At 41.9% G+C, this 27,962-nt stretch overlaps 1 protein-coding gene across 3 annotated transcripts; it reads left to right on the forward strand.

Moving 5' to 3' along the window:
• LOC123931301 (zinc finger protein 320-like) lies at positions 1–26,295 on the forward strand. Of its 3 annotated transcripts, XR_006816250.1 has the most exons (5): positions 1–267; positions 6,274–6,364; positions 7,924–8,050; positions 8,450–8,595; positions 9,570–9,931. XR_006816250.1 is itself a non-coding variant. In XM_045988255.1 (4 exons), the coding sequence occupies exons 2-4, from the start codon at positions 6,350–6,352 to the stop codon at positions 25,851–25,853; spliced, it is 153 nt and encodes a 50-aa protein (XP_045844211.1). In that variant the 5' UTR covers positions 1–267; positions 6,274–6,349; the 3' UTR covers positions 25,854–26,295. The 3 variants fall into 3 exon arrangements, 2 of the variants coding, with proteins under 2 accessions (XP_045844211.1, XP_045844210.1); XM_045988255.1 differs by lacking the exons at positions 8,450–8,595; positions 9,570–9,931 and adding an exon at positions 25,843–26,295; XM_045988254.1 differs by lacking the exons at positions 8,450–8,595; positions 9,570–9,931 and adding an exon at positions 23,661–25,278.
• Positions 26,296–27,962: the final 1,667 nt, after the last annotated feature.

Genomic DNA, 27,962 nt, shown 5'->3' on the forward strand with positions numbered 1-27,962 from the left:
CCAGGCCACTGTTCGCACGCCTCCCATTACCGGAAGCACTACCTTCAGGCCCTGCCCAGTCCCGCGGCTCCACCAGCGCGCAGGCGCAGTTTTTTACCGACCCGGAGGCGGCTGTCAGGGAGCGAACGTCAAATGGGCCTCTGAGGGCTTTTAACTTGCTCATTTCTGTGTCAGAACTCTGACACAGAGTTCTGTGAAGGGCCGTCACCCCTGAGGTCTGGGGTCTCCACGCACATTCGAGTCCCTTCACCCGCGCCTCCCACCGCGGTAAGTAGCGTGTCGCGGAGACACACAGAATCCTGCGGGCGGCGCTGCCGGCCCGGGGTCCCGGTGCCTTTCGGTTCCCATCGTTGGAGTCGGTCCCCGCCTGTGGTCTCCGGCCCTCGGGCCTTCAGACGCCGCCTTCCGCGCTGTCTCCGTGCTTCACGCCGTCCCGGGGCACCGCTCCCACCCGCGCCGTGGGAGTCCAGGGAGATGGGCTTGTGCGCCTCGCGCCGCAGCCTGGCCTGGTTCGGCCCACAGACGCGCGGAGCCTCTCTCTGGCCCTGGTATCGCGCGCCGCCCTCCTGAGACGACCCCGTGCAGCCCCGCGTGCAGTGAGGGGAGCGAGACCTTTTCAGTGCGGGCTTTTCAGGAGCGGGAAATTCCCGGACGGAAGCTCGCAGGGAGTGACGGAGCAGGTCCTTCACGCCAGGATGGGGGGCCTTGTGGAGGCCGTGACTGCGGCAGACGAGGGCGTGGGGGCGGGAGGAGCCGGAGAGAGAGAATGGCGGAGGAAAGAGCAGTGAGAGGGTCCGTAAGAGATGGCGAGATGAGGAGGATGCGGGAGGGACTTGAAGCGAGGCCCTAAGAGCGCAAGGGCAAGTCGCCAGCGGAGAAAAGAAACGAGCGAAATGTTGAGGAAAGGGAGGCGCTCCGGAAGAAGGGGAGCCGAATAGTAGGGCCCTCGGTTAACAGAAGTGGGGTGACAAGGGCGATGCACTTCACGCAGACCGTGGGAAGGAGAAGGTGGTTTTGGGTAGACGATGCTGGGACAGAGAGGCGGTAGGGATGACCGCCAGAGAGAAACAACAGTGCGAGAGCTTAGCCAGAGGGTGTGACAGGAAAGAGGGAACGGAACTGGGGAGCAGAGAGGACGAGGGTGGGGGAGAGAGAGGCCGAAATCTGGAGATGGGAACAGCCCGGAAGATTGGGCCAAAGAGTAAGGGAAGGTGAGGTAGGTTTCAAGAGTTCCTGGAAGGTGTAGGTGTAGTGAAAGAGAAAAGGGGAGAAAACAGGGGAATCAGGAAAAGAGAAACAGTGGAGAGAAGCGGGAAAGAGAAAGACACGAACAGATTAATAGACAGAAATCCTTGGGAGGGAACAGGAGGGGGCACCCAGATCTGGATGAGTGGTGGTTAATGGGACATGGGGGCTCCATAATGTATTTAACTTTAAATTTGCCTGTTTGAATCGAACGATTGAGAAAGAATATCAACTGTTTATAAGGCTCGTGCATTTAATAATTATTAGCATCGTAATATACCTTGCGTTTGCAACCCTTGAGCAGCCAGATAGAGGGGAGAGACCTGTGTCAGTTATGCATCACCCTCTTATCTTGGGATCACATGGGGAGATGGACTGGAACTAGAAATTCCTGAATCGATCCTTTCATGATGCTTTTTGAACAGTATTAAAAGTGTTTTTCTTTGAAATGGATTTGCTTTTTCTTTCTCCATCGCTTACATTTAATTCATTTTGTAAGTCAGATTGAGGTAAATGTCAGCGTATTGAACATCTACTATTCTGTAAATAACCATTAACTTCTGCAATAACGGTGACATCTTAAACCAGCTCTTATGATTCTTTCTAAATGTTAGATAGTTGTATTATGTTAAAAGCTTTGACCCAAAGGTTGCCTGGGTGGCTTAATCAGTTAAGCTTTTAACACTTGGTATCAACACAGGTCATGATCTCAGGGTTGTGAGATCCAGCCCCAGCTAGGGCTCTGTGCCAGTATATGTTTTTCCTAAGGCCATATCTAAATGTGTTTTTCCTAAGGCCATAGCTAAAAGATTTTAACTAGTAAAATCTTCCAGGGGTTATAGTTTAAGTAATACATTGTTTTGAGGGGCAGTTACAGGAACATTTTTAGTAGTTAGTAAATAACTTTGGACTATTTCAGTGCATGTCTGATAAGGGTGCCCATGATCTTAATAGTCAGAAACTAGTAAGTTAGTCTAACATACACTGGTGTCTCTTCTTCCTTGATGTGCTTTGTTTAGTGAGCTCTCAGCTCCAAAACAGATGTTCCCTTCAGGTCCCTCAGGTCCTTTGTATGAACATATAGAAGGTGGGGCTGGATTGACTCTGAACTTTGTTCCAGTAGAATTCATCTATTCGTGGTGAGGTAATATGCTCAGCTTACTTCCGCAGCTGACTCTCTTTCGAAGTATTCAGTACCAAATCTCTGTGTTTATCATTTTATATGTTTAAAATATTTCCTCATTGATGGAGTGCCTGGGTGGCTCTATCAGGTGGGCATTGGGGTTCAGCTCAGGTCATGATCCTGGGATCCTGGTCCAGCCGCAAATACTGGGCTCCCTGCTCAGCAGGGAGTCTGTTTCTCTCTCTCTCTCTCTCCCTTCCCCTTCTTGCTTGTTCTCTCTCTCAAATAAATAAATTCAATCTTTAAAAAATAATAAAATAAAATATTTCTCCATTGATTAAAACCACGAAAGAAGTTTCTTTTGCTCAGGCATGTTTTGGATGATCTTGGAATTTTTCTTTTTTTAATGTTACAATTTTTTTTCTTACGGAGTGCCCTTTATTTATATTTATTTACTTACTTAACTTACTTATTTAAATGAACTCCACACCCAACGTGGGGCTTGATCTCTCAAGCCAAGATCAAGTCCCATGCTGTACCTACTGAGACAGCCAGACATTCTGATCCTTGAATTTTTGAAATGGAGTTGACATGATCAGGATAAAGACAAACTGCCCCATGTTTCATTAGGGCACCCTTTTGAAATCCAGTTACATGTAATTCTCACTGAACTCAGAGGTTCTCAAGGTAACTTGTGAAAAGGTTTCCTTCCTGGCCTCAGTGAACACAGCTGCAGCATGGAGATGAAGGACAAGAGCAGGAAATTGGAATGACCATGATCCCTAAAGTGATTGAAATTTTGCACGTGAGTCTGTGTGGCATTTTTCTGTGTGGAGGGTTTTACCAGTTGTAATTAGAAGATTAAGTTGGTCTTAGCCCAACAACAGTGAAAATTACTGTGAGGAAAGAGGCAAGGCCTAGGCTTAGCCAGAGAATAAATTTTACAGAGAGTAAATCTGAAGTCCTATCATGTCAGTCCCTGGCATTAAATTCTCCACTGGCTTCCCATCACCTTCATGAAAAAAATCCAGACTCCTGGATATGACAGTGGAAAGCAAGACAACAAAAGAAAAATAGGTAAATGCTAAAAAGTAGGCAAAAGACCATAATAGACATTTCTTCGGAGAAGATACACAGATGGATGGCCACTAAGCTCATGCAGACATGCTCAGTGATCCTAATCGTTAGGGAACTTGCACATCAGAACCACAGAGTGATACTACTGCATACCCACTTGTGTGACTATACTCAAAAAAAAAAAAAAAAAAAGTGTACGGCTCAGAAAAGAACAAGGCCTGGAAAGAAGGTGGTGAAACTGAAAGTTTTATGCCCTGCCCCAAGGACTGTAAACATTGTATTCCCTATCAAAAGAAAAGTTAGTGATTTCTTTTAAAAAGTAAATATAAAATTATCAGATAATCCACAAATCCACTGGTGGGTACATACCCAGAGAAATTGTAAACAGGAAAGTGATCAGGTATTTTTACATTTCCTAAGTACATTCCTATTTACATTTCCTAAGTTAATTCACTTTATCTGTCTTTATCTGTCTCATCAGCATCATGTTAAACAGTGAACACTCCTTTAAACATGTTTTTTCATGCTTTCAGGACATCTTGCTGTTGACAAATCTTATCTCTCCTCTGTGTGTTTCAATTTTCTTCTCTCAGCCCTTTCCACTTTTCAGCTGATTCACTTCCTCTCTAAGTCTTCCTCAGCTCCCTGCTCTCTGATTGGATGAGCACCCCACAAGACAGTCATGGACCTTTTCTCTACACCCAGTGACTTTCCATGTCACCATGTCTCGTGGCTTTAAATACCCAGGGGTGGGACACCTGGGTGGCTCAGTTGGTTAAGCAGGCTGCCTTTGGCTCAGGTCATGATCCTAGGGTCCAGGGGATCACATCCTTCTTCCGGCTCTTAGTTCAGCAGTGAGCCTGCTTCTCCCTCTGTGTGCTCTGCCTGGCACTCTCCCTGCTTGTGCGCTCTCTCTCTTTGACAAATGAATGAATAAAATCTTAAAACAAACAAACAAAAAAACAGCAGTATCCCAGATTCACACTCCATCTCAGACTTCTGCCCTGACTGTAGATTTTCTTCACTGCCTGTCTCCTTGACATTTCTGCTGAGACCTCTCCACCATACAGTGCCCAAACATAACCTCCTGAACTCCCCCAATTGTGTTCCCTGAAGTCCTCCACCTCCCAGTTAAGAGCAGTGCCTTCTTCCTGGAGCTTAGGTGACCATACTGCTTTCAAAATACACAGCATATCCTGCTATTCGTGTGTGTTTTCTCTCAAAGAGTGAAAAAAAAAAAAAAAAAGCAAAAACCAAAGACCGTATGGGTGAGAGATTACATGGTTTCCAAAACTCACTTGAGATGAAGGAGAACAGTGTCTGAAGACGACGGCCAAACATTCCTGATCTGCTTCTGTGACCTGATCCCCTGCTTGTCCCCTCCTTCCTCACTGGGATTGAGGCTCACAGATATCCTGCTGTTCTTGGGGCCAGGGTCAGCACTGCTTCAGGGCTTTCCAAGGGTGGTCCCTCTGTCTAGAATTCTCTGACTCTTCAAATGCTGGGGGTGGACTTCCTTCCCCAGGTGTTTGTTGCCATATCACCTTCTCGTGGGGCCATCTCCAACACTGCCGTGTCCCATTCCAGCCTCCCCCCACCTGCACTCTGGCCTGTCATGCCTCTCTGCGTGGATCTCTGCTACTTCCTCTTCCACCGTCTGGTTACCGGGGATGGTCCCAGAAGAGAGCAGAGCCATAGGTGGGTGAGCTTCTGGGCAGGTCTCTGAGTGGTGTTCCACCCTGACTGCCCATGGGATTGCTGAGGCATTTTGTGGATTCCTCATGAGCGCAGTCCCCAGAGATTTCTTGTGTAATGGGGCTCAGCCTCAGTGGTGGTGAAAGGGCCCCAGGTGATTCTGGTCTACATCCAGCATTGAGCCCCAGGCCGGCTCCTCCATTGATGAGGACTGAAAGCAGCCCCTAATCTGGAGAGAGGTGAGGGGGCTGTTCTCTGCAAAGGGGGTTATCAGGGCAGGTCTGTGACCTTGAAGGGAGGCTTAGTGCAGCCCCGATCCCCTGTGCTGCAGCTCCTGTGTGTGCTTCACCAGGAGGGGAGCGAGTTCTGCAGGAAGAGGTCAGAACTGTGGGAGGCCGTGATAAGGGTCCAGAGAACCAAACCAGGCCCTGACTTGTGTCTCCTCTATTGTCTAACTGGCTGATCAAAGACAGAAGATAATGGAGTTGAGTTGCACTGAGAAAGGGTCTGTGCTATGTGTTGTGCGCTCGCCTACATGACTTCCCACATGCAGTTAGCTTTGAACACAATTCAGACGGGGTTGTAAATCCTTAACTGGTCCTTGCTGTCCCAGCACAAACTTGTAAATTACTCTCAGGATTGTTGTTACTTCTTGAATCAATATTGAAACAATGTCTTAGCTCCAGCCTTTTGGTGTCCTGAAGTCTGTGTGTAATCATTTATGAGATTGATTATGGGAACTGGTTACGGGTACTTCTGGTTGCTTAACTAGACACGGATGTATTGCTTCTCTTATTGTAGAACTACTATATATATGGCCATAATGCCCCTAATAAACTTGGCACTGTTGGACATCCTCTTCAGTGTCCCTCCTGCCCCCATCTCTTTGTCTCTGGACTTCTTGTTTTCACCATCCTCTTACCCTCATGTTCCTGGTTGATTTGTCGCGCTGGCCGCGACACAGAACACTCACATGCTGGTCTCCATGTAGCAGTTTACTGTCCCTGAATCCACACTGTGGCCGTGGACAGCAGAGGGCTGTGTCCCACATGGGGGATCTTCCCATGTGTGGGGGTGTGGCATAGGCAGGTGAATGTTGACTCAGTTCTAAACAGCATATATTTGACGCTCAGGATTGATGTCTCAAGACCCATCTTTCCTGGGAGAGAAGCCCAGAGGAGGGAGAAGAAGAAAGCCCAGGAGTCAGGAATGACTCTTTCTCAGGTAAAGTCCGGTCTCCATTCATTGTTCAGTGCTCTGTGTCCTCACCTCCATGTGGCCAAGCTCATCACACTCGGATGGGTCCCTCCTGCTGTGTTGGCTCATGCTCACCGCAGGGCCTTCCCTCAGCCCCTCGGTCTGCATGCAGATTCCAGCTCAGACACTTTCGTGTATGTATTTAATGGAGATCGAAGTTAAATGTTATTTCAGAAAAAATTTCTTGCAGGGTTGTTTTTTGTAAGCAGGCTAAATAGAGTAGCATTGACGATTTTATTTACTGAAATGCACTGAAATGCACATGAGCAAAAACTGAGAGATAACAAAGATTTATTCTAAAAACATGTCATTTAGAGACTCCAACCTTGATTTCAGTTACTTTCAGTGTGTGTGTTCACATGTGCACACATGTTTATGGGCAGGAGTCTGTAGTGTATAAAAAAGATGTCATTTCATAAAAACCTTTTATTTTAACTTTGAAAGTATGTTTGAAATTTTTCATGGCCTTAAGTTTTTTCTACACCACTACACGAATACGCTAAGAGCAGTAAGAACACTAATTGTATGTTTATGCATGTGTGTGTGCATGCTTCCATATTTACCTTTTATCCAGGCTTATGTTTCAGCCTTAAACTTGTTACAGGTTTCCTCCATTAGCAAACCCTCTGTCAGCAGACTTTTACTCTTGTATCCATTACTTTACTGTCTGGTTGTTACGGGGTCTGTCCCAAAGTCTGACCACTTGGTTCAGGTGCAGGCTGTGCTGAGTAGTACCTGTCTGACCAGAGGCACATTACTTAGAGTGTGACGGAGTTGGGTCCTGTGTAAGAGGGAAACAAGTACTAACTTAGTGGGGTGCTATGTTTTTAAACACGTTAACACTTGTAAAGCATGAGGGTAATACCAGCCATATGGGGAGTGTTCAAAACTTTTAGTTGGTTCGGTTATCATCAGCTTTCCATTTTTCCAGTTTTCACCTTTCACTGACACTCCTGTGCATTTGGTCATCCTGGAAGACATTGTGCATAGTCTAGCTCATGCAGAAATTAGCTGTCATACAGCGGTGTATACAACACTCTATTTAGAACTTACATATAGTCTACCATTTGTTGATTTTTTTCATTTGTGTATTTTATCTGGCGTAATATTATAAAATTCGGTAGTTTAGCTGATAGAAATTCCCTGGTGGAAAAGTGTAACAAATCAATACTGGGAATATAGGACTTGCTCAAAATGATCTTTTTTTTTTTTTTTTAAGATTTTTTATTTATTTATTTGACAGACAGAGATCACATGTAGGCAGAGAGGCAGCCAGAGAGAGAGGAAGGGAAACAGGCTCCCTGCTGAGCAGAGAGCCCGATGCGGGGCTGGATCCCAGGACCCTGGGATCATGACCTGAGCCGAAGGCAGAGGCTTCAACCCACTGAGCCACCCAGGCGCCCCTCAAAATGATCTTTAATGTATTTATCTGATTATTCAATTCTCACTGACTGTTCTGCCTCTTTGATTTTCGTGAGATAAGTACTCTTCTGATGGCCTCTTGGTGAAATGTACTTTCACTTCAGGAACGGTTGACCTTCAGGGATGTGGCCATCGAATTCTCTCAGGAGGAGTGGGAGTGCCTGGACCCTGCCCAGAGGACCTTGTACAGGGACGTGATGGTGGAGAACTACCGGAACCTGGTCTCCCTGGGTGAGGCTTACTTTCCCTACAGAGGTTGGGAACAGCCCTAGTATGTCTTTGTGTTTCTCTTGGGGGTTTCTTGGGCGCCTCTTCCCCGCTTGGCTGAGATTGAAGCCCTGCTGATTCAGAATTGAAAAGGTTCACAGTGTGGTGTCTGTATTTTAAACCCAGATGATCGTGCAGGTTCGTGGTGGTGCTAGAACTTGAGGAAGAACAAGACCTTACGTCAAAAATTTTTTAAACTATCACATTGCCTGGCTTTATGCCTGTAATCTTGATTCAGTCGTTGAGGGAAGAGAGCTGGATATTTGCATGTCAAACATTTAAGCATTAGGAATAAGGTTGTCCGTGAACAAAGTTGTGAAATGTTCTTCTAGACCCACCTATAATGAATGTCCTTGGTCTCAGGTGACAAAGGGCTGGAAAACCCCAGGACATCTTCTCCCAGTTTTCATGTCAGCAGGAATCTCTCTCTGAGCTGAAAGTTACTTCCCTGTGGAGCAGGGGAGAGCCCTGGAATACCAGAAACAGGTGAAACTAGCCCCAAAACCCAGGTGAGAGGGAAGGAGTCAGCGATGTGAACACAAGTAAGGGGCAGATGGCAAAGAGGAGACGACTTCCTGAAATGTCATTTGGGACATTGTCCCCACGTGGGAGAGGGGGTGGAAAAGGAGACTTGATCTCTCTTGGGGGGGTCAAAGGAGCTTGTTCTCCCTCTCCTTCACTCTCTTCTTCGTATGTGTATGTTTCTGCTGTTGGTGGTTCTGCTGCTCTGGTCAGCGACAAGGGCAGAGTCTTTAATATGACCCAGACATGCTGTTCTCTGTCCCTTAGAGCTCCTTACTGGTTCAACCTTGGGGAGCACAGGAAGGGCTCTTTGTAAGGGGCTTTCTTCCTTCCTTAGCCTCTTCTTCCCTGCTCAGTCCACACAGATATGATGTAGGGCTCCCTCCCCATCCTGACTGCGGGCCCTGTCCGGCTCGCATCCTGTTTCACATGCTGAGTGACCCGTCATGGTGGGAACGTCAGTTGCTCTTTTGCCTGTGGGACTCTGGGCAGGAGCATGGGCTGTCCAAAGCCCTCTGGCTGTTCGTGCCTCCAACATGTCCTCCATATCCTCCTTTCCACTTTCACCCTGCAGGGACACGTGTACCGGTAATAGAGGGGGGTGTTTTGACATTGCTGTTCGGCAGTGCTGCGTAGAGAGAGGACAGGGAAAACCTTTGATTCCCAGTCCTTCAAAGGGACTGTATCTCAGGCTCTGGGCCCTCAGTCCAGAGTCTGTAGGCAGACCCCAGGACATGTTTGAGCATTCCGCAAAATCAGACCCCCTTCCTTAATTTCCTTCTTTTGTGTGTCTCCCTCGTGAAACATCTCCTTAGTCTGGGCATGTGGGAAGCCCTTGACTGTGGCTGATTTCCTGGTCTCCTGCATTTGTTTGGTTTTTGCCTCCGAAATTTTCTTGGCTTTGAAATATAGTTCCTCAGTGTCTGGAATTTTATCCTCATTTTCTGCTGTGATAACCCAGCCTTTAGGTGCTGGACAACTTGTGAACTCTCCCACGAGGAGTTTTACTGGGTGAACGAACAATCTGGATGGAGATCAGTTATTTACATGTCACAGAGTCATCCTGCTAAGTAGAGACATGGGCCCTGAAGCACCTGAGTAGAGTGGTCAGCATGTTCCAGAATGCTGATGTGGAGTGTAGCGTGAGAGCCTGGCTTGTGGCTCCAGTTGTCCTTCCAGTTCTTGGTGTGTCACAGAAGTGTCTCTCGAGGACATGGTGGCAGTGTTGTTGGAGTACACGAAGGATTATCCCCCCTGATTTGGCATGAACAAATTTTTTAATTTTGTTATTTTTAAAGATTTTATTTACTTATTTGAAAAAGAGCGAAAGAGAGAGCCTGAGAGTGGGGAGGGTCAGAGGGAGAAGGCAACTCCCTGCTCAGCGGGGAGCCCAATGGGAACTCAGTGCTGGCTTTCCAGGATCATGACCCCAGCTGGAGGCAGTTGCCTAACCACCTGAGCCACCCAGGCGCCCCTGGCTGTGTGTTTTTGATGACACTCATTCAGTGTTCTTTGTCTTATTAGGAAATTGTTTGATCAGGGAATGAATGTTTTTTCGTGTATTTTACAAGATTTCCTTCCTGAGTGCTGAGTGATATGGAGGAAGAGGCTTTGTCTAAAAATCTATATAACCTCTGGAATTTGGTGAAAATGTGATCATAGTTATCCTCTCTATAACTGTTTTGCTTGAGTTAGTACCTGCTGATTGACAAATAACCTTTCTAATTTGAATGAATTTGGGTTTTTAAAATTGGGCATATGGATATCTTGAGACTATGCTTTTGTTATGAAGTGTCTGTGTTTACCTCAGAAATACAGAGAAATTCATTCGTAATTTGTTTTGTAAGATATTTTGGGTTTTCTATAGTATATCTTAAGTTTTCTAAGTATAATTTGCTAGGTTTTATATGAATTTTATACAGATGTTTTAAAGTTCAATTCGGATTTAAATCATTTCAAATTTAAATAATTTCAAATCAGTTAAATCATTTCTGTGTCTAGATTACCGTGTAACTCTTGGTATGCTACACTAATAGCTAAAATCTAAGTTTATGTTTTCAGGTGTTCTGTAGTTCTCTGGCTGTTATTTTTCTTACGGTGATCACCTCAGCACACGCATCTTTTGGTACTAGCAAATAGACTTTCTGCCGTTAAATGCTACTGATAATGCTGCCTTAGAAGTTATTCCTTGCTCTAAGGTTATATATAACATATAGTCTCTTGATAATCTTTGTGAAGTCGGGATTTATTAATTTTGGGCAACTGGACGTTAATTTTTATTTATTCATAATAACTCTATGTTTACAAGTACATGTGGCAGTAACACCATCACCTCCTGCCTGTTTCGTGTGTGAAACTACGTTGAGAGATTCAGTGATAGAATTTCAGGTAATTAGAGAAAGCCAGTCTAAGAGAAACTAGTATTTCTACATAATAGAAACAGACTTAGCTTCAAATTCTTAACATACTAAAATCAGAAAATATCTATTTTTTAAATCTATTGTAAAATTAATTGCTCGCAGTTTTCGTTATTTAAAAACGAAGTTTTAATCAAACTGGAATTCACATGACATAAAATTAACCATTTTGAAGTGAGCAGTACCAGTTGTCCAACTACCACCTCTGCCTAATTGCACAACATTCCCATCACTCCACATTACTGTCCATTACCCATTCATCAGTTTCTCCACATTTTCCTCGTCTCCAGTCCCTGAAACTACCAGTCTGCAATCTGCCTCTGTTTATTCTTCAGATTTCTTCTTTTTCAGTATTGTCTGGACTCTTCAGAGCCCTTTGCAGTCACAAGTAGGCAGAGAGGCAGGCAGAGAGAGAGGAGGAAGCGGGCTCCCTGCTGAGCAGAGAGCCCAATGCGGGGCTCGATCCCAGGACCTGGGATCATGACCTGAGTGGAAGACAGAGGTTTTAACCCACTGAGCCACCCAGGCACCCCGGTTTCTAGAATTTTCATAGTGCGTCTATAGAATATCTAGACCACTTTGGTGAATGTTACCATCCTTAAAAATATGAAATCTTCCAACCCATGAATATGGAATGTCTTTTCTATTTATTTCAGTGTTTACTTTCTTTCAGCATTTTATAAGCTTCAGTCTACAGGTCTTGGACCTCCTGGGTTAAGATTTTTTCTAGGTATTTTATTTCTTGGATGTTTCATTATATAAGGAATATTTTTAACATTCCCTTCCCAGATTGTTCATTATAGTGTATAAAGCACAACTGCTTTCATGTGTTGATGCTCTGTCCTGCCACCTTCCTGACATCATTAGGGCACATTGTTAGAGTAGGTTGTGTGTGTGTATTTTTTTTTTTTAAGATTTTATTTATTCATTTGACAGAGAGAGCGCACAAGCAGGGGAACAGGAAGGGAGAGGGAGAAGCAGGCTCTCCTCTGAGCAGGGAGCCCAGTGTAAGGCTGGATTCCAGGACCATGGGATCATGACCTGAGCTGAAGGCAGAGGCTTAACTGACTGAGCCACTGAGGTTCCCTGTGTCTGTGTATGTTATGGAATTTTTTATACATAGGATTATGTCATCGGCACATAGAGATTATTGTCCCTTTTCTTCCCCAGTATGTATTTTTAAAATTTCTTTTCTTTATTATCTTATTGGTCCTGGTAAAATTTGAAGTACAGTGTTGGATAGCTTTGATAAAAGTCAGTATCCGTCACTTACTCCTTATCTTAGGGGGAAAGTATTACTCTGTAACTGTTGACTATGTTATTAGCTATGGGTTTTTTATGATAACCTTTTTTTAAAAATTTCTTTTCAGTGATAACTTTTTTTTTAATTTATTTTCAGCATAACAGAATTCATTGTTTTTGCACCACACCCAATGCTCCATGCAATATGTGCCCTCCTTAATACCCACCACCTGGCTCCCCCAATCTCCCACCCACCGCCCCTTCAAAACCCTCAGGTTGTTTTTCAGAGTCCATAGTCTCTCATATTCACCTCCCCTTCCAATTTCCCTCAACTCCCATCTCCTCTCCATCTCCCTATGTCCTCCATGTTATTTGTTATGCTCCCCAAATAAGTGAAACCATATGATAATTGACTCTCTCTGCTTGACTTATTTCACTCAGCATAATCTCTTCCAGTCCCGTCCATGTTGCTACAAAAGTTGAGTATTCATCCTTTCTGATGGAGGCATAATACTCCATAGTGTGTATGGACCACATCTTCCTTATCCATTCATCCGTTGAAGGGCATCTTGGTTCTTTCCACAGTTTGGCGACTGTGGCCATTGCTGCTATAAACATTGGGGTACAGATGGCCCTTCTTTTCACTACATCTGAATCTTTGGGGTAAATACCCAGTAGTGCAATTGCAGGGTCATAGGGAAGCTCTTTTAAAAATAGAGCTTCCCTATGATAAACCTTTAAGAAGTTGAGGAAGTTCACTTCTGTTTTAAGTATACTGGTGTTTTTGTTTTTTTTTTCTCCATTTTATTTATTTTTTCAATGTAACAGTATTCATTGTTTTTGCACAACACCCAGTGCTCCATGCAAAACGTGCCCTCCCCATTACCCACCACCTGTTTCCCCAACCTCCCACCCCTGACCCTTCAAAACCCTCAGGTTGTTTTTCAGAGTCCATAGTCTCTTGTGATTCGCCTCCCCTTCCAAATTTTTTTTTTTTTTAATAAACATATAATGTATTTTTATCCCCAGGGGTACAGGTCTGTGAATCGCCAGGTTTACACACTTCACAGCACTCATGATAGCACATACCCTCCCCAATGTCCATAGCCCCTTCCCCCTCTCCCAATCCCACCTCCCCCCAGCAACCTCCAGTTTGTTTTGTGAGATTAAGAGTCATTTATGGTTTGTCTCCCTCCCAATCCCATCTTGTTTCATTTATTCTTCTCCTATACCCCAACCCCCCATGTGGCTTCTCCATGTCCTCATATCAGGGAGATCATATGATAGTTGTCTTTCTCCGATTGACTTATTTCACTAAGCATGATACCCTCTTGTTCCATCCACGTCGTCGCAAATGGCAAGATTTCATTTCTTTTGATGGCTGCATAGTATTCCATTGTGTATATATACCACCTCTTCTTTATCCATTCATCTGTTGATGGACATCTAGGTTCTTTCCATAGTTTGGCTATTGTAGACATTGCTGCTATAAACATTCGGGTACACGTGCCCCTTCGGATCACTATGTTTGTGTCTTTAGGGTAAATACCCAGTAGTGCAATTGCTGGGTCATAGGGTAGTTCTATTTTCAACATTTTGAGGAACCTCCATGCTGTTTTCCAGAGTGGTTGTACCAGCTTGCATTCCCACCAACAGTGGAGGAGGGTTCCCCTTTCTCCACATCCTCTCCAGCATCTGTCATTTCCTGACTTGTTAATTTTAGCCATTCTGACTGGTGTGAGGTGATATCTCATTGTGGTTTTGATTTGTATTTCCCTGATGCCGAGTGACGTGGAGCACTTTTTCATGTGTCTGTTGGCCATCTGGATGTCTTCTTTGCAGAAATGTCTGTTCATGTCCTCTGCCCATTTCTTGATTGGATTGTTTGTTCTTTGGGTGTTGAGTTTGCTAAGTTCCTTATAGATTTTGGATACTAGCCCTTTATCTGATATGTCGTTTGCAAATATCTTCTCCCATTCTGTCAGTTGTCTTTTGGTTTTGTTAACTGTTTCCTTTGCTGTGCAAAAGCTTTTGATCTTGATGAAATCCCAATAGTTCATTTTTGCCCTTGCTTCCCTTGCCTTTGCCGTTGTTCCTAGGAAGATGTTGCTACGGCTGAGGTCGAAGAGGTTGCTGCCTGCGTTCTCCTCAAGGATTTTGATGGATTCCTTTCTCACATTGAGGTCCTTCATCCATTTGGAGTCTATTTTCGTGTGTGGTGTAAGGAAGTGGTCCAATTTCATTTTTCTGCATGTGGCTGTCCAATTTTCCCAGCACCATTTATTGAAGAGGCTGTCTTTTTTCCATTGGACATTCTTTCCTGCTTTGTCGAAGATGAGTTGACCATAGAGTTGAGGGTCGATTTCTGGGCTCTCTATTCTGTTCCACTGATCTATGTGTCTGTTTTTGTGCCAGTACCATGCTGTCTTGATGATGACAGCTTTGTAATAGAGCTTGAAGTCCGGAATTGTGATGCCACCAACTTTGGCTTTCTTTTTCAATATTCCTTTGGCTATTCGAGGTCTTTTCTGGTTCCATATAAATTTTAGGATTATTTGTTCCATTTCTTTGAAAAAAATGGATGGTATTTTGATAGGGATTGCATTAAATGTGTAGATTGCTTTAGGTAGCATAGACATTTTCACAATATTTATTCTTCCAATCCAGGAGCATGGAACGTTTTTCCATTTCTTTGTGTCTTCCTCAATTTCTTTCATGAGTACTTTATAATTTTCTGTGTATAGATTCTTAGCCTCTTTGGTTAGGTTTATTCCTAGGTATCTTATAGTTTTGGGTACAATTGTAAATGGGAAATTGACTCCTTAATTTTTCTTTCTTCTGTCTTGTTGTTGGTGTACAGAAATGCAACTGATTTCTGGGCATTGATTTTATATCCTGACACTTTACTGAATTCTTGTACAAGTTCTAGCAGTTTTGGAGTGGAGTCTTTTGGGTTTTCCACATATAGTATCATATCATCTGCGAAGAGTGATAGTTTGACTTCTTCTTTACCAATTTGGATGCCTTTAATTTCTTTTTGTTGTCTGATTGCTGAGGCTAGGACTTCTAGTACTATGTTGAATAGCAGTGGTGATAATGGACATCCCTGCCGTGTTCCTGACCTTAGCGGAAAAGCTTTCAGGTTTTCTCCATTGAGAATGATATTTGCGGTGGGTTTTTCATAGATGGCTTTGATAATATTGAGGTATGTGCCCTCTATCCCTACACTTTGAAGAGTTTTGATCAGGAAGGGATGCTGTACTTTGTCAAATGCTTTTCCAGCATCTATTGAGAGTATCATATGGTTCTTGTTCTTTCTTTTATTAATGTGTTGTATCACATTGATTGATTTGCGGATGTTGAACCAACCCTGCAGCCCTGGAATAAATCCCACTTGATCGTGGTGAATAATCCTTTTAATGTACTGTTGAATCCTATTGGCTAGTATTTTGGCGAGAATTTTTGCGTCTGTGTTCATCAAGGATATTGGTCTGTAGTTCTCTTTTTTGGTGGGATCCTTGTCTGGTTTTGGGATCAAGGTGATGCTGGCCTCATAAAATGAGTTTGGAAGTTTTCCTTCCATTTCTATTTTTTGGAACAGTTTCAGGAGAATAGGAATGAGTTCTTCTTTAAATGTTTGGTAGAATTCCCCTGGGAAGCCGTCTGGCCCTGGGCTTTTGTTTGTTTGGAGATTTTTGATGACTGTTTCAATCTCCTTACTGCTTATGGGCCTGTTCAGGTTTTCTATTTCTTCCTGGTTCAGTTGTGGTAGTTTATATGTCTCTAGGAATGCATCCATTTCTTCCAGATTGTCCAATTTGTTGGCGTAGAGTTGCTCATAGTATGTTCTTATAATTGTCTGTATTTCTTTGGTGTTAGTTGTGATCTCTCCTCTTTCACTCATGATTTTATTTATTTGGGTCCTTTCTCTTTTCTTTTTGATGAGTCTGGCCAGGGGTTTATCAATCTTATTGATTCTTTCAAAGAACCAGCTCCTAGTTTCATTGATTTTTTCTATTGTCTTTTTGGTTTCTATTTCATTGATTTCTGCTCTGATCTTTATGATTTCTCTTCTCCTGCTGGGTTTAGGGTTTCTTTCTTGTTCTTTCTCCAGCTCCTTTACGCGTAGGGTTAGGTTGTGTACTTGAGACCTTTCTTGTTTCTTGAGAAAGGCTTGTACCGCTATATATTTTCCTCTCAGGACTGCCTTTGCTGTGTCCCACAGATTTTGAACTGTTGTGTTTTCATTATCATTTGTTTCCATGAATTTTTTCAATTCTTCTTTAATTTCCTGGTTAACCCATTCATTCTTTAGAAGGATGCTGTTTAGTCTCCATGTATTTGGGTTCTTTCCAGCTTTCCTCTTGCGATTGAGTTCTAGCTTCAGAGCATTGTGGTCTGAAAATATGCAGGGAATAATCCTAATCTTTTGATACCGATTGAGACCTGATTTGTGACCCAGGATGTGATCTATTCTGGAGAAGGTTCCATTTGCACTAGAGAAGAATGTGTATTCTGTTGCTTTGGGATGAAATGTTCTGAATATATCTGTGATGTCCATCTGGTCCAGTGTGTCATTTCAGGCCTTTATTTCCTTGTTGATCTTTTGCTTGGATGATCTGTCCATTTCAGTGAGGGGAGTGTTCAAGTCCCCTACTATTATTGTATTATTATTGATGTGTTTCTTTGATTTGTTATTAATTGGTTGATATAGTTGGCTGCTCCCACGTTAGGGGCATAGATATTTAAAATTGTTAGATCTTCTTGTTGGACAGACCCTTTGAGTAGGATATAGTGTCCTTCCTCATCTCTTATTATAGTCTTTGGCTTGAAATCTAATTGATCTGATATAAAGATTGCCACCCCAGCTCTCTTCTGATGCCCATTAGCATGGTAAATTGTTTTCCACCCCCTCACTTTAAATCTGGAGGTGTCTTCACGTCTAAAATGAGTTTCCTGTAGGCAACATACTGATAGGTTTTGTTTTTTTATCCATTCTGATACCCTGTGTCTTTTGATTGGGGCATTTAGCCCATTAACATTCAGGGTAACTATTGAGAGATATGAATTTAGTGCCATTATTAGCCTGTAAGGTGACTGTTACTGTATATTGTCTCTGTACCTTTCTGATCTACTACTTTTAGGCTCTCTCTTTGCTTAGAGGACCCCTTTCAATATTTCCTGTAGAGCTGGTTTGGTGTTTGCAAATTCTTTCCGTTTTTGTTTGTCCTGGAAGCTTTTTATCTCTCCTTCTATTTTCAATGATAGCCTAGCTGGATAGAGTATTCTTGGCTGCATGTTTTTCTCGTTGAGTGCTCTGAATATATCATACCAGCTCTTCCTGGCCTGCCAGGTCTCTGTGGATAAGTCTGCTGCCAATCTAATATTTTTACCATTGTATGTTACAGACTTCTTTTCTCGGGCTGCTTTCAGGATTTTCTCTTTGTCACTAAGACTTGTAAATTTTACTATTAGGTGACGGGGTGTGGACCTATTCTTGTTGACTTTGAGGGGGGTTCTCTGCATCTCCTGGATTTTGATGCTTGTTCCCTTTGCCATATTAGGGAAATTCTCTCCAATGATTCTCTCCAATAGACCTTCTGCTCCCCTCTGTTTCTTCTTCTTCTGGAATCCCAATTATTCTAATGTTGTTTCGTCTTATGGTGTCACTTATATCTCGAATTCTCCCCTCATGGTCCAGTAGCTGTTTGTCCCTCTTTTGTTCGGCTTCTTTATTCTCTGTCATTTGGTCTTCTATATCACTAATTCTTTCTTCTGCCTCATTTATCCTAGCAGTGAGAGCCTTCATTTTTGATTGCACCTCATTAATAGCTTTTTTGATTTCAACTTGGTTAGATTTTAGTTCTTTAATTTCTCCAGAAAGGGCTTTAATATCTCCAGAGAGGGTTTCTCTAATATCTTCCATGCCTTTTTCGAGCCCGGCTAGAATGTTCAGAATCGTCATTCTGAACTCTTGATCTGACATATTACCAATGTCTGTGTTGGTTAGGTCCCTAGCCTTCGGTACTGTCTCGTTCTTTTGTTTGTGGTGATTTTTTCCGCCTTGTCATTTTGTCCAGACAAGAGGATATGAAGGAGCAAATAAACTACTAAAAGGGTGGCAAAGACCCCAGAAAAATGCGCTGTAACCAAATCAGAAGAGACCCCTAATTGTGGGGGGGAGAAAGGGGATAAAAACAGGTTCTGGAAAAAAAAAAAAGAAAAAAATTTTAAAAATAAAACAAATAAAGAAAAAATATAAAAAAGAAAGAAAAAATATATATATTTAGATAAACTAGTCAAAAAACGTTGAAAAAGAAAAGGGTAAAAGTTTTAAAAAATTTAGCAGAAGAAGAAAAAAGAAAAAAGAAAAAAAAATTGAAAAAAGAAAAAAAAAATTGAAGTAGCCGCAAGACTAAAGAATCATGGGGAGAAAGCCATGAGTTCCGTGCTTTGCTTTCTCCTCCTCTGGAATTGCTCTGCTGACTTAGGAATTGAATCTACTTTCTTTGATAGATGAACTTCGTCCTGGCTGGATATTTTGTTGATCTTCTGGGGGAGGGGCCTGTTGTAGTGACTCTCAAGTGTCTTTGCCCGAGGCGGGATTGCACAGCCCTTACTGGTGGCTGGACTAAGTAATCGGCTCGGGTTCGCTTTTGGGAGCTTCTGTTCCCTGAACGCTTTCCGTAGAGTTCCGGAGGACGGGAATGAAATCGGCGGCCTCCTAGTCTCCGGCCCAGAGGAGCCGAGAGCCTGGGGCCCCACTCCTCAGTGCGCCCCCAGAGGACAGCACCCAATCACTCCCGTATCCCCAGCCTCTAGCCGCGCTCCGAACTCACCCAGCCGCGACCAGTTCAAGGTAACCCCGAGCTGAGAGTTCAGTCCTCGGCTCTGTCTCTGCAGCCGGCTTCTCCGTTCTAATACCTGCGAGCTCTGCGACACTCCAACACCCCCGATCCTTCTGTGACCCTGCGGGACCTCGGGCCACACTGACCCCGCATGGGCTTCACCCTGGTTTAGCCTCTGGAGCAATGTCCCTCAGTGGAACAGACTTTTAAAAGTCCTGATTTTGTGCTCCGTTCCTCCGCCGCTTGCTGGGAGCCGGCCCCTCCCCCTGCGGTCTATCTTCCCGTCGTTTTAGATTCACTTCTCCGCCAGTCCTACCTTTCAGAAAGTGGTTGATTTTCTGTTTCTAGAGTTGCTGTTCTTCTTCACTTCGCTCTCCCGTTGGATTTGTAGGTGTTTGCAATGTTTAGATAAGCTATCGAGCTGATCTCCTACTACCTGATGTAGTCTCAGGCTGCTACTTCTCCGCCATCTTGACTCCTCCTCCAGTATGCTGGTGTTTTTAACATGAGAGTTCTGGATGTTTTCAAATACTTTGTAAACAATGAGATGATTATGCAGGTTTTTCTTTTTTTCTTTTTATTCTTAATCTGGGTTATTATATTGATGTTTACTTGTTTAATTGTCAACCCTTGAATTCTTGGAATTAAGTCCCACTAATTTATGTTGTGTCATTTTAATATGCTGTGTATGTAATTGGCACTATTTTATTGAAGATATTTGTATCTATATTAGTGATACTGATCTATCATTTCTTTTCATGTGATGTCTTTGATTTCGTATCAGAATAATGCTGGCCTCAGAGAATGAATGAAGAAATGTCTGTTCTTGGGGGGAACGGGAGGGGGGGAAAGCCTTCCTTCTTATTTCTTGTTGTGGTGGTTTGGTTGTAAGGAACTTCCTCACCTTTTGTTTATCTTGGAAGTTGTAATTGGTTGAGCCCCCCCTCACCCCCCATCTGTCAACATTTTATTTTTTATTTTTTTAAAGATTTTATTTATTTATTTGACAAAGAGACAGCGAGAGAGGAAACACAAGCAGGGGAAGTGGGAGAGGGAGAAGTAGGCTTCCCGGTGAGCAGGGAGCCGAATGCAGGGCCCCATCCCACGACCCTAGGATCATGACCTGAGCCGAAGGCAGACGCTTAACGACTGAGCCACCCAGGTGCCCCTCTGTCGACATTTTAAACATCTTATCCCATTGTCTCTGGACTTCATGGTTTGGCTGAAAAATCAGCTCTGAAAGTTATTGTGTGTCCTTTATACGTGATACTTCTCCCTGCTTTCAAAAGTCTTTTTTACCTTTGCCTTTCCATGTATTAATCATGATTTGTTGCACGTGCATCTCTGTTGCAGTTTTTCTTAATTGCATGTTCACTGAGTTCTTGGATTTGTAGTCTTGTCTCTTAACATTTAAGAAGTTGTCTACTGGGGCACCTTGGTGACTCAGTGGGTTAAAGCCTCTGCCTTCGACTCAGGTCATGATTCCCGGGTCCTGGGATTGAGCCCCGCATCGGGCTCTCTGCTCAGCAGGGAGCCTGCTCCCCTTCCTCTCTCTGCCTGCCTCTCTGCCTACTTGTGATCTCTGTCAAATAAATGAATAAAAATCTTTAAAGAAAAAAAAAAAGAAATTGTCTACCATATTTCTTCCAATATTCCTTCTGCCTCCTTCTCTCCTTTCTTTTTGGGGCTCCCGTGGTGTGGTTCATATGTTGGCCCACATGATGTCCTCCAGGACTGTTAGACTTCTCTTCATTTACACTCGGTCTTTTCCTTTGTGCTCCTCAGACACGGTAATTTCAACTGACCTCCCTACCAGTTTGCTGAGTCCTATGCCACCTTATTAGACCTGATATTGAACCTTTCTGTGAAATTTTTCAAGTCAGCTATTTTACATTTCAGCTTCAGAATGTGGTTAGGTTCTTTTTCCACTTTCTTTCTCTTTATTGATATTCTCTGTTTATTTATACAGTATTTTCTTGATTGCTTTTCAGTTTTTTGTCCATCATTCCTTTTAGCTTAAATAGTTGATTTAAGGTATGTGTTTAGTAAGTCCAAAACTTGAGCTTCCTTAGGGCCAGGTTTTGTTACGTATTTAATATTTCTTTTTCTGTATGGGTCCTGCTTTATTGTTGTGTTGGCTCCTATGTAACTTCTTGTTAAAATGGGACATTTTGAATATGCTGAGACTTTGGAAATCCTAATATTCTCCCATCAAAGGGTTTTGGTTTTTTTTTTTTCTTTTTAATGTCTCTTGTGATTGCTGTTACAAATTTTGTGTGGTATATTTTCTTTGTTATGTGTAGCCATTGATGCCTTTGGTTCACTTCTTGGTCAGCTAGAGATTCAGCAGACTTCCTGAAACTGCTGGAACCAAACACAAAACATAACAGCTTTCCACCTTTGTGTGTGTGTATGTGTGTTGGGGAGTTCATGAAGCACACAGGGTAGACGTTTAAGACAACAATGTCGTATCCTTCACTTCTGCTTGTTCAGAATCTGCTGGTCAGCAGGAAGTATAGTCTTGGGGGCTTCTCAGGTCTTTTTTCATGTGTCTGGTCCTGGGCATGCCTGCAACCTTCTTGGGTCCCTGGAATATGTGGGGGATTTTCAAAGCCTTATTTCCCAGTGTACCTCACTCCCCAGTGTTTTTCTCAGGATTTTCTGTTTGCCCATTGTTGCTGCACAGTTGTTATCTCTGCCCTAGGTGGCAGTGGCTACTAGACTTAACCTTTAAATGTTTGTGACAAATGGCCCCTGGTTATTACATCCACCTAGGTAGAGACATGAGGTACGCCAAAGAAAGGCAAGTGTTTTGAACCAGTCCTTCAGGGAGCCAGCAGAAAGATTAAAGAAACCAACAACGGGTCACAATTCCTTGAAGATCCCATCTCTTCCCTGTGTTTGGGAAGCCTGTATCCCTTACAGACTCCAATCTTTAAGGCTACTTCCTAGCTGGGGTGCAGGGCACAGAGTCAGGGCAAATTAAAACAGCTACTTTTTCTTGATTAAGGGTATACCTTGTTGCTGGAATCCTGTGTTTAATTTCCAGGGCTCTTATATTCTGACAGTTTTTTGGTAGTTCATCTTCACCTTTATAAAAGGATGTACATTTGAACTTACATCTTTGCCATTTCCATGTCACAGAGCCCCATTGTTACTCTCTATATTACATATTTATCAGAACTTCTATTTCAAAATGGGTGATTTCAGCATATTTTCCATTTATGATATTGTGTACTTCTGAAATACAACCTCTTTCTTTTTTTCTTATGGGTGAATTTTTAAAAATTCTAATGTCTATATATTTCTTACAAATGTACATATTCTTTAATTGCTGAATTTGGGGTTACTAAAATGTTTGTTTTTTCATTGTTAATAGATAATTGTAGCATATATTATGGAATAGAAGTAGAGGACACAGATTATTACCATTGCAGTATACCTGTTCTGTATGGATGCAGTTTTATAGCAAGTATTCAAAAAAATATTTTGTTATTCTTAAAGCTTTATTTTAATGTTGTATACAATAAGTATTCTATAATTGAATTTGATGTGTATTTTTTCTTTTAAATAAGAGCTACCTTTCTGCCTCCCCTAGGGTGCTATGATCTTTGGGGTACCTGTAGAGAATTCCTAAGTTTTCAGGGCTGTCATAATTTTTGATCACAGAACATTTATAAGTAGGCGTCCCTGAAAATAATTTGAACTGCATGTAATCAGTCTTTCTTTAGTGAGAAATTTTATGTCCTTTGCATTTCTGTTAATTTGCATACCATGCTTGACAAATGTAATAGCTCTGTAATTATGAGGGTTTTTTGGTGTGTAATATTTTTTATTAAAAAATAATCTATCTTCTGTGTATATATACACAATGGAATACTATGCAGCCATCAAAAGAAATGAAATCTTGCCATTTGTGACAACGTGGATGGAACTAGAGGGTATCATGCTTAGTGAAATAAGTCAGTCGGAGAAAGACAACTATCATATGATCTCCCTGATATGAGGACATGGAGATGCAACATGGGGGTTTAGGGGGATAGGAGAAGAATAAATGAAACAAGATGGGATTGGGAGGGAGACAAACCATAAATGATTCTTAATCTCACAAAACAGACTGGGGGTTGCTGGGGGGAGGTGGGGTTGGGAGAGGGGCAGGGGGTTATGGACATTGGGGAGGGTATGTGCTATCATGAGCTCTGTGAAGTATGTAAACCTGGCGATTCACAGACCTGTACCCCTGGGGATAAAAATACATTATATGTTTATAAAAAAAAATTGGAAGGGGAGGCGAACCATAAGAGACTATGGACTCTGAAAAACAACCTGAGGGTTTTGAAGGGGCGGGGGTGGGAGGTTGGGGGAACCAGGTGGTGGGTAATAGGGAGGGTACATATTGCATGGAGCACTGGGTGTTGTGCAAAAACAATGAATACTGTTATGCTGAAAAAAATAAATTATTAAAAAAAAAAAGAAACACCAAAAAAAAAAATCTATCTTCAAACTCTGGTTAATAGGAAGCCTATGATTCTTTATATCTTACAGAGATTTCTACTAGATGTATGAGCAAAGAATTACCACCAAAAGAAGACATTAATAATGGAGAATTATTCCAAACATTAATTTTGGAAAGACACATAAGTCATAAGTTTAATGATTTTGATTTGAGGAGGGTCCAAGGTGTGAACAAATTTGAGACTCGGTGGCTTTATGAAGGAAAAAGTTATGAAGACACTGCAACCCATTACAAAAATCTCACCTATAGAAAACATCAACAACACCATAAATTCTGTAATCATGTTCCTGTAAAGCACAATGTTTCCATAGGAAGAAGTACCTCTGAATATTATAAACATGATATGACAAATAAGGCACTGAAAAACAAGGCAGGCTCTTCAGGAAGCAGGTACAGAGGCTGTTTGGACAATAGGCTTGGATTAAGCTTTCATTCACATCTGGCTGAGCTACAGAGATTTCAAACCCAAGAGGAAATTCATGAAAGTAATCAAGCTGGGAAGTCTACCAGAAAGACTTCAGTTTCGCTTCAGAAAATTCCTTCTAGTGTCAAAACCAAAATTTTTAATAAATATGGGAAGGTTCTTATGCATCCTTCATTACGGACACACCACCAGAGAGTACTCAATAGAGAAAATCCTTACAAATGTAATGAGTGTGGGAAGGCTTTTAGCCATTGTTCAACCTTAGCTACTCATCAAAGAATTCATTCTGAGCAGAAACCTTACAAAAGTAATGAGTGTGGCAAAGCCTTTAAGAGGTTCTCAAACCATACAAGGCATCAGAGAATCCATACCAGAGAGATAACATACAAATGTAATATCTGTGGTAAAGATTTTGCCACACGGTCACATCTCTGGGGTCATAAGCGAATTCATACAGGAGAGAAGCCTTACAAGTGTAATGAGTGTGGCAAAGCCTTTTCTGATGGTTCATATCTTGCTCAACATAAGAATTTCCATTCTGGACAGAAACCTTACAAATGTAATCAGTGTGGCAAGGATTTTGCCACACGTTCACACCTTTGTATTCATAAGAGAATTCATACTAGAGAGAAACCATTTAGGTGTAATGTATGTGGTAAGAATTTTATGATACCTTCACAGCTTTGGGGTCATGAGCGGATTCATACTGGAGAGAAGCCTTATAAGTGTAGTGAGTGTGGCAAAGCCTTTTCTAGTGGTTCAAATCTTGCTCAACATAAGAGAATCCATTCTGGAGAGAAACCTTACAAATGTAATCACTGTGGTAAGGATTTTACCACACGGTCATACCTTTGGAGTCATGAGAGAATTCATACTGGAGAGAAACCTTACAAATGTAATGAGTGTGGCAAAGCCTTTATCAGGAGTTCAAATCTTACTCAACATAAGAGAGTGCATGATGGGGAGAAACCCTATAAATGTAATGTATGTGACAAGGCCTTTAGTCAGAATGCAAGCCTCACTGTTCACCAAAGAATTCATACTGGGGAGAAACCTTATAAATGTCACGAATGTGGCAAAGCCTTTAAGCACTACTCAAGCATCAATAAACACCATAATACACATAGAGAGAAGATACAAATATAAAGTGTGTGGTAAGACCTTTATTAAATATTTATACCTTTGGAGTCATGAGAGAATTCATACCAGAGAGGAACCTTACAAATATCACGAATATGGCAGATCCTTTAAGCGCTGTTCGAGCTTGAGTAGATACCAGAATATACATAGAGTGAAGATATAGATGTAAAGCCTGTGGTAAGGCTTTTGTTACATATTCCCACCTTGGAGTCATAAGGGATTTCATACTGCAAAGAAACCTCACCAAAGAATGTAGCACAGATTTCATGCCATGGCCTGTCTTCAGGATTCACCAAAGATTTCACGAGAAAACCCTACTAATACAATGAGTGCTGGTACATTGCTTAAGCAATGTTAACCTGTTTATGCAGGTTTCACAATGTACAATCAGAGACTTCTAGTAGTATGAACTAAGTCTAATTTTTGAAGATTAAATCAAGTGTTACACTCTGCAGGAAAATTAAGTCAAAATGTTTTAAAATTCATGAGATGAAGGGTGTCAAAGGAGCAGGGATATCTGTGAAACAACCTGTTTCAGGTTATTCAGTCTATATGATCTTTTAATTTTCTGTTTCTTGATGAAATTATTTGATTATGGACTTTGGACTCATGATTGAAAATCTGTTAATGATATGTCTTCATTACAGACCTTTCATGAATTGCCACAAGTGTCTATGATGGTTCCTTTTGTTTTGGTCCTAATGTAAATAGTATTTTGTCTTTAATTTTTACTTTGCTTGTTTATTTCTGGTACCTAGGAAGGCAGTTAACTTGTGATCATTAACCTTGTATTCTGCTGCCTTGCTATCATATTTTTTTATCTACCATACTTTGGGGCATCATAAAATTGTTCAATGCTGTAGTGACAGGTGCCACTCTGTCTTGTTCCTGGAATAAAAAGAAAGGACTCTCTGTTATGGTACTAATATCAAGCAAATCCTGCAGTTAGTAAGTCCAACTTGGTCATGGGGCAGGTTCCTATTGTACTTTGCAGCAATCAGAGTATCTGCAGTTTATTAAGATCTCAGAAGCTGGGGCGCCCTGGTGGGACAGTCAGTTAAGCATCTGACTCTTGGTTTCAGCTCAGGTCATGGTCTCAGGGTTATGAGATCAAGCCCTGCATCTGGCTCTGCACTCAGTGTGGAGTCAGCTTAAGGCTCTCTTCTCCCTCTGCTTCTCCCCATTGCAGTCTCTTTTTCCCTCTAAATAAGTCTTAAAAAAAAAAAAACAGAAGATTTATGCATAATTGGTATTGCCATATAGAATAAATCTTTACACATAAATGGAACCTGGTCACAGACAGAATTATAAATAGCCTACCAGAATCTAAACTACAAGGACAGCTTATGAAAACAGCTAAATGTAGCTCTCGATTATGGAAAGAACTTCATCAACCACCTTTTTCCGTATATTGTGTTGATTACATGATATGATTTGTTACCGCCCCCAGTAGGTTTAAGTCCCCAGTCTGCTGCTAAACAGGATGCATAGTTACTGAAATCACTCAAAACTGTGCTTCACAGTCCTCTTTAGAATGGAAGTAGTAGTGTCTACCCCCAGATTTGTAAGGAATGGAGTTAACTGTCCTTGCAGCACCGATTCTTAGTATTGTAGGTGTTTGTCCTTTCTGGAAGGGTTTGCCCGGGGTGGGGGTGGGGAGCAGAAGGTAACATGGTACCTGCTATTTCTTAGACAAACCTGATTAATTTTTCCTGTATCCTTCCTCACATGGCTGATGTAGTTCTACAACTGCTGTACAGCCTGGGGTTGTCATGGGAGAGAGAATTAATTCATAGTGAACATAACATGATGGAAAGCTTTGCAATGTAGGATAATATAAATTTCACAGGGAGCAAAATTCCCCATAAACAAAATGGATCCATGACTTTCAGATATAATTGCCTTCTCCCCAACTGTTGAGAGTTTAATGAAAGTTCTACAAGTCACTTGCAACCATGGGAGTCCATGTGTGAAACCCCTTTCATGCAACGTGGCTAGTAGGCAATATTACATGATAGAGCATAATCGACATAATTACCTTCTGAAGGTCCTCATCTATCCCCAGCACTGTATGTTTTTTTTAATATGCAGGAAACAAATGCATAGAATGATTTGGTAATAGGATTGGATTCTCTTTCAGTAATATCTAGGTTATGTGCAGACATTTAAAACAGGATACACATTGTAAATGTAATCAAGCAAAGAAATCTATCCAAATGACTTCTTAGTGTCACAACCTGAAAGAATCCTGCCTAGTGTCAAAACCAACATTTGCATAAAGGTAGGAAAGTTTTGGTCCCTTCTTTGTTGATAACAAAATATAGTTCTACGTATTACAAAGAAACTGCAAAAGTAATGAACTTGGAAAGTCTTTAGACAGGATGAATCTTCAATAATCAGAGATTCATACTGAGGAGATCTTAAAGTTATACATAGTGGAGCACTGTATTTAACCAAATCAAATGTTATTAAACATCCATAAATAAATACCTTAGAGAAATCTTAAAATATATGTGGCAACATTTTCACCCAAAATTCAATCCTTATGAGATCACCACAATATTAATTTTGGAATAAATTTAAGAATTTTACAAGTAATGATACTCAAACCTTAGTAAATGTTAAGTAATTCAAATATTATAAACATCAGAAGCTATAAGCAGTGCTTAAAACTTATGAAACACCACATAATGTATACAGAAGTGAAACCTTACAAATTTAGTCTATTAAAAGCTTTTTTATCCAAAATGCCTTTATCTCACCAATT

Source organism: Meles meles, chromosome 19 (genome assembly GCF_922984935.1).
Source record: "Meles meles chromosome 19, mMelMel3.1 paternal haplotype, whole genome shotgun sequence".
NCBI lineage: Eukaryota > Metazoa > Chordata > Mammalia > Carnivora > Mustelidae > Meles > Meles meles.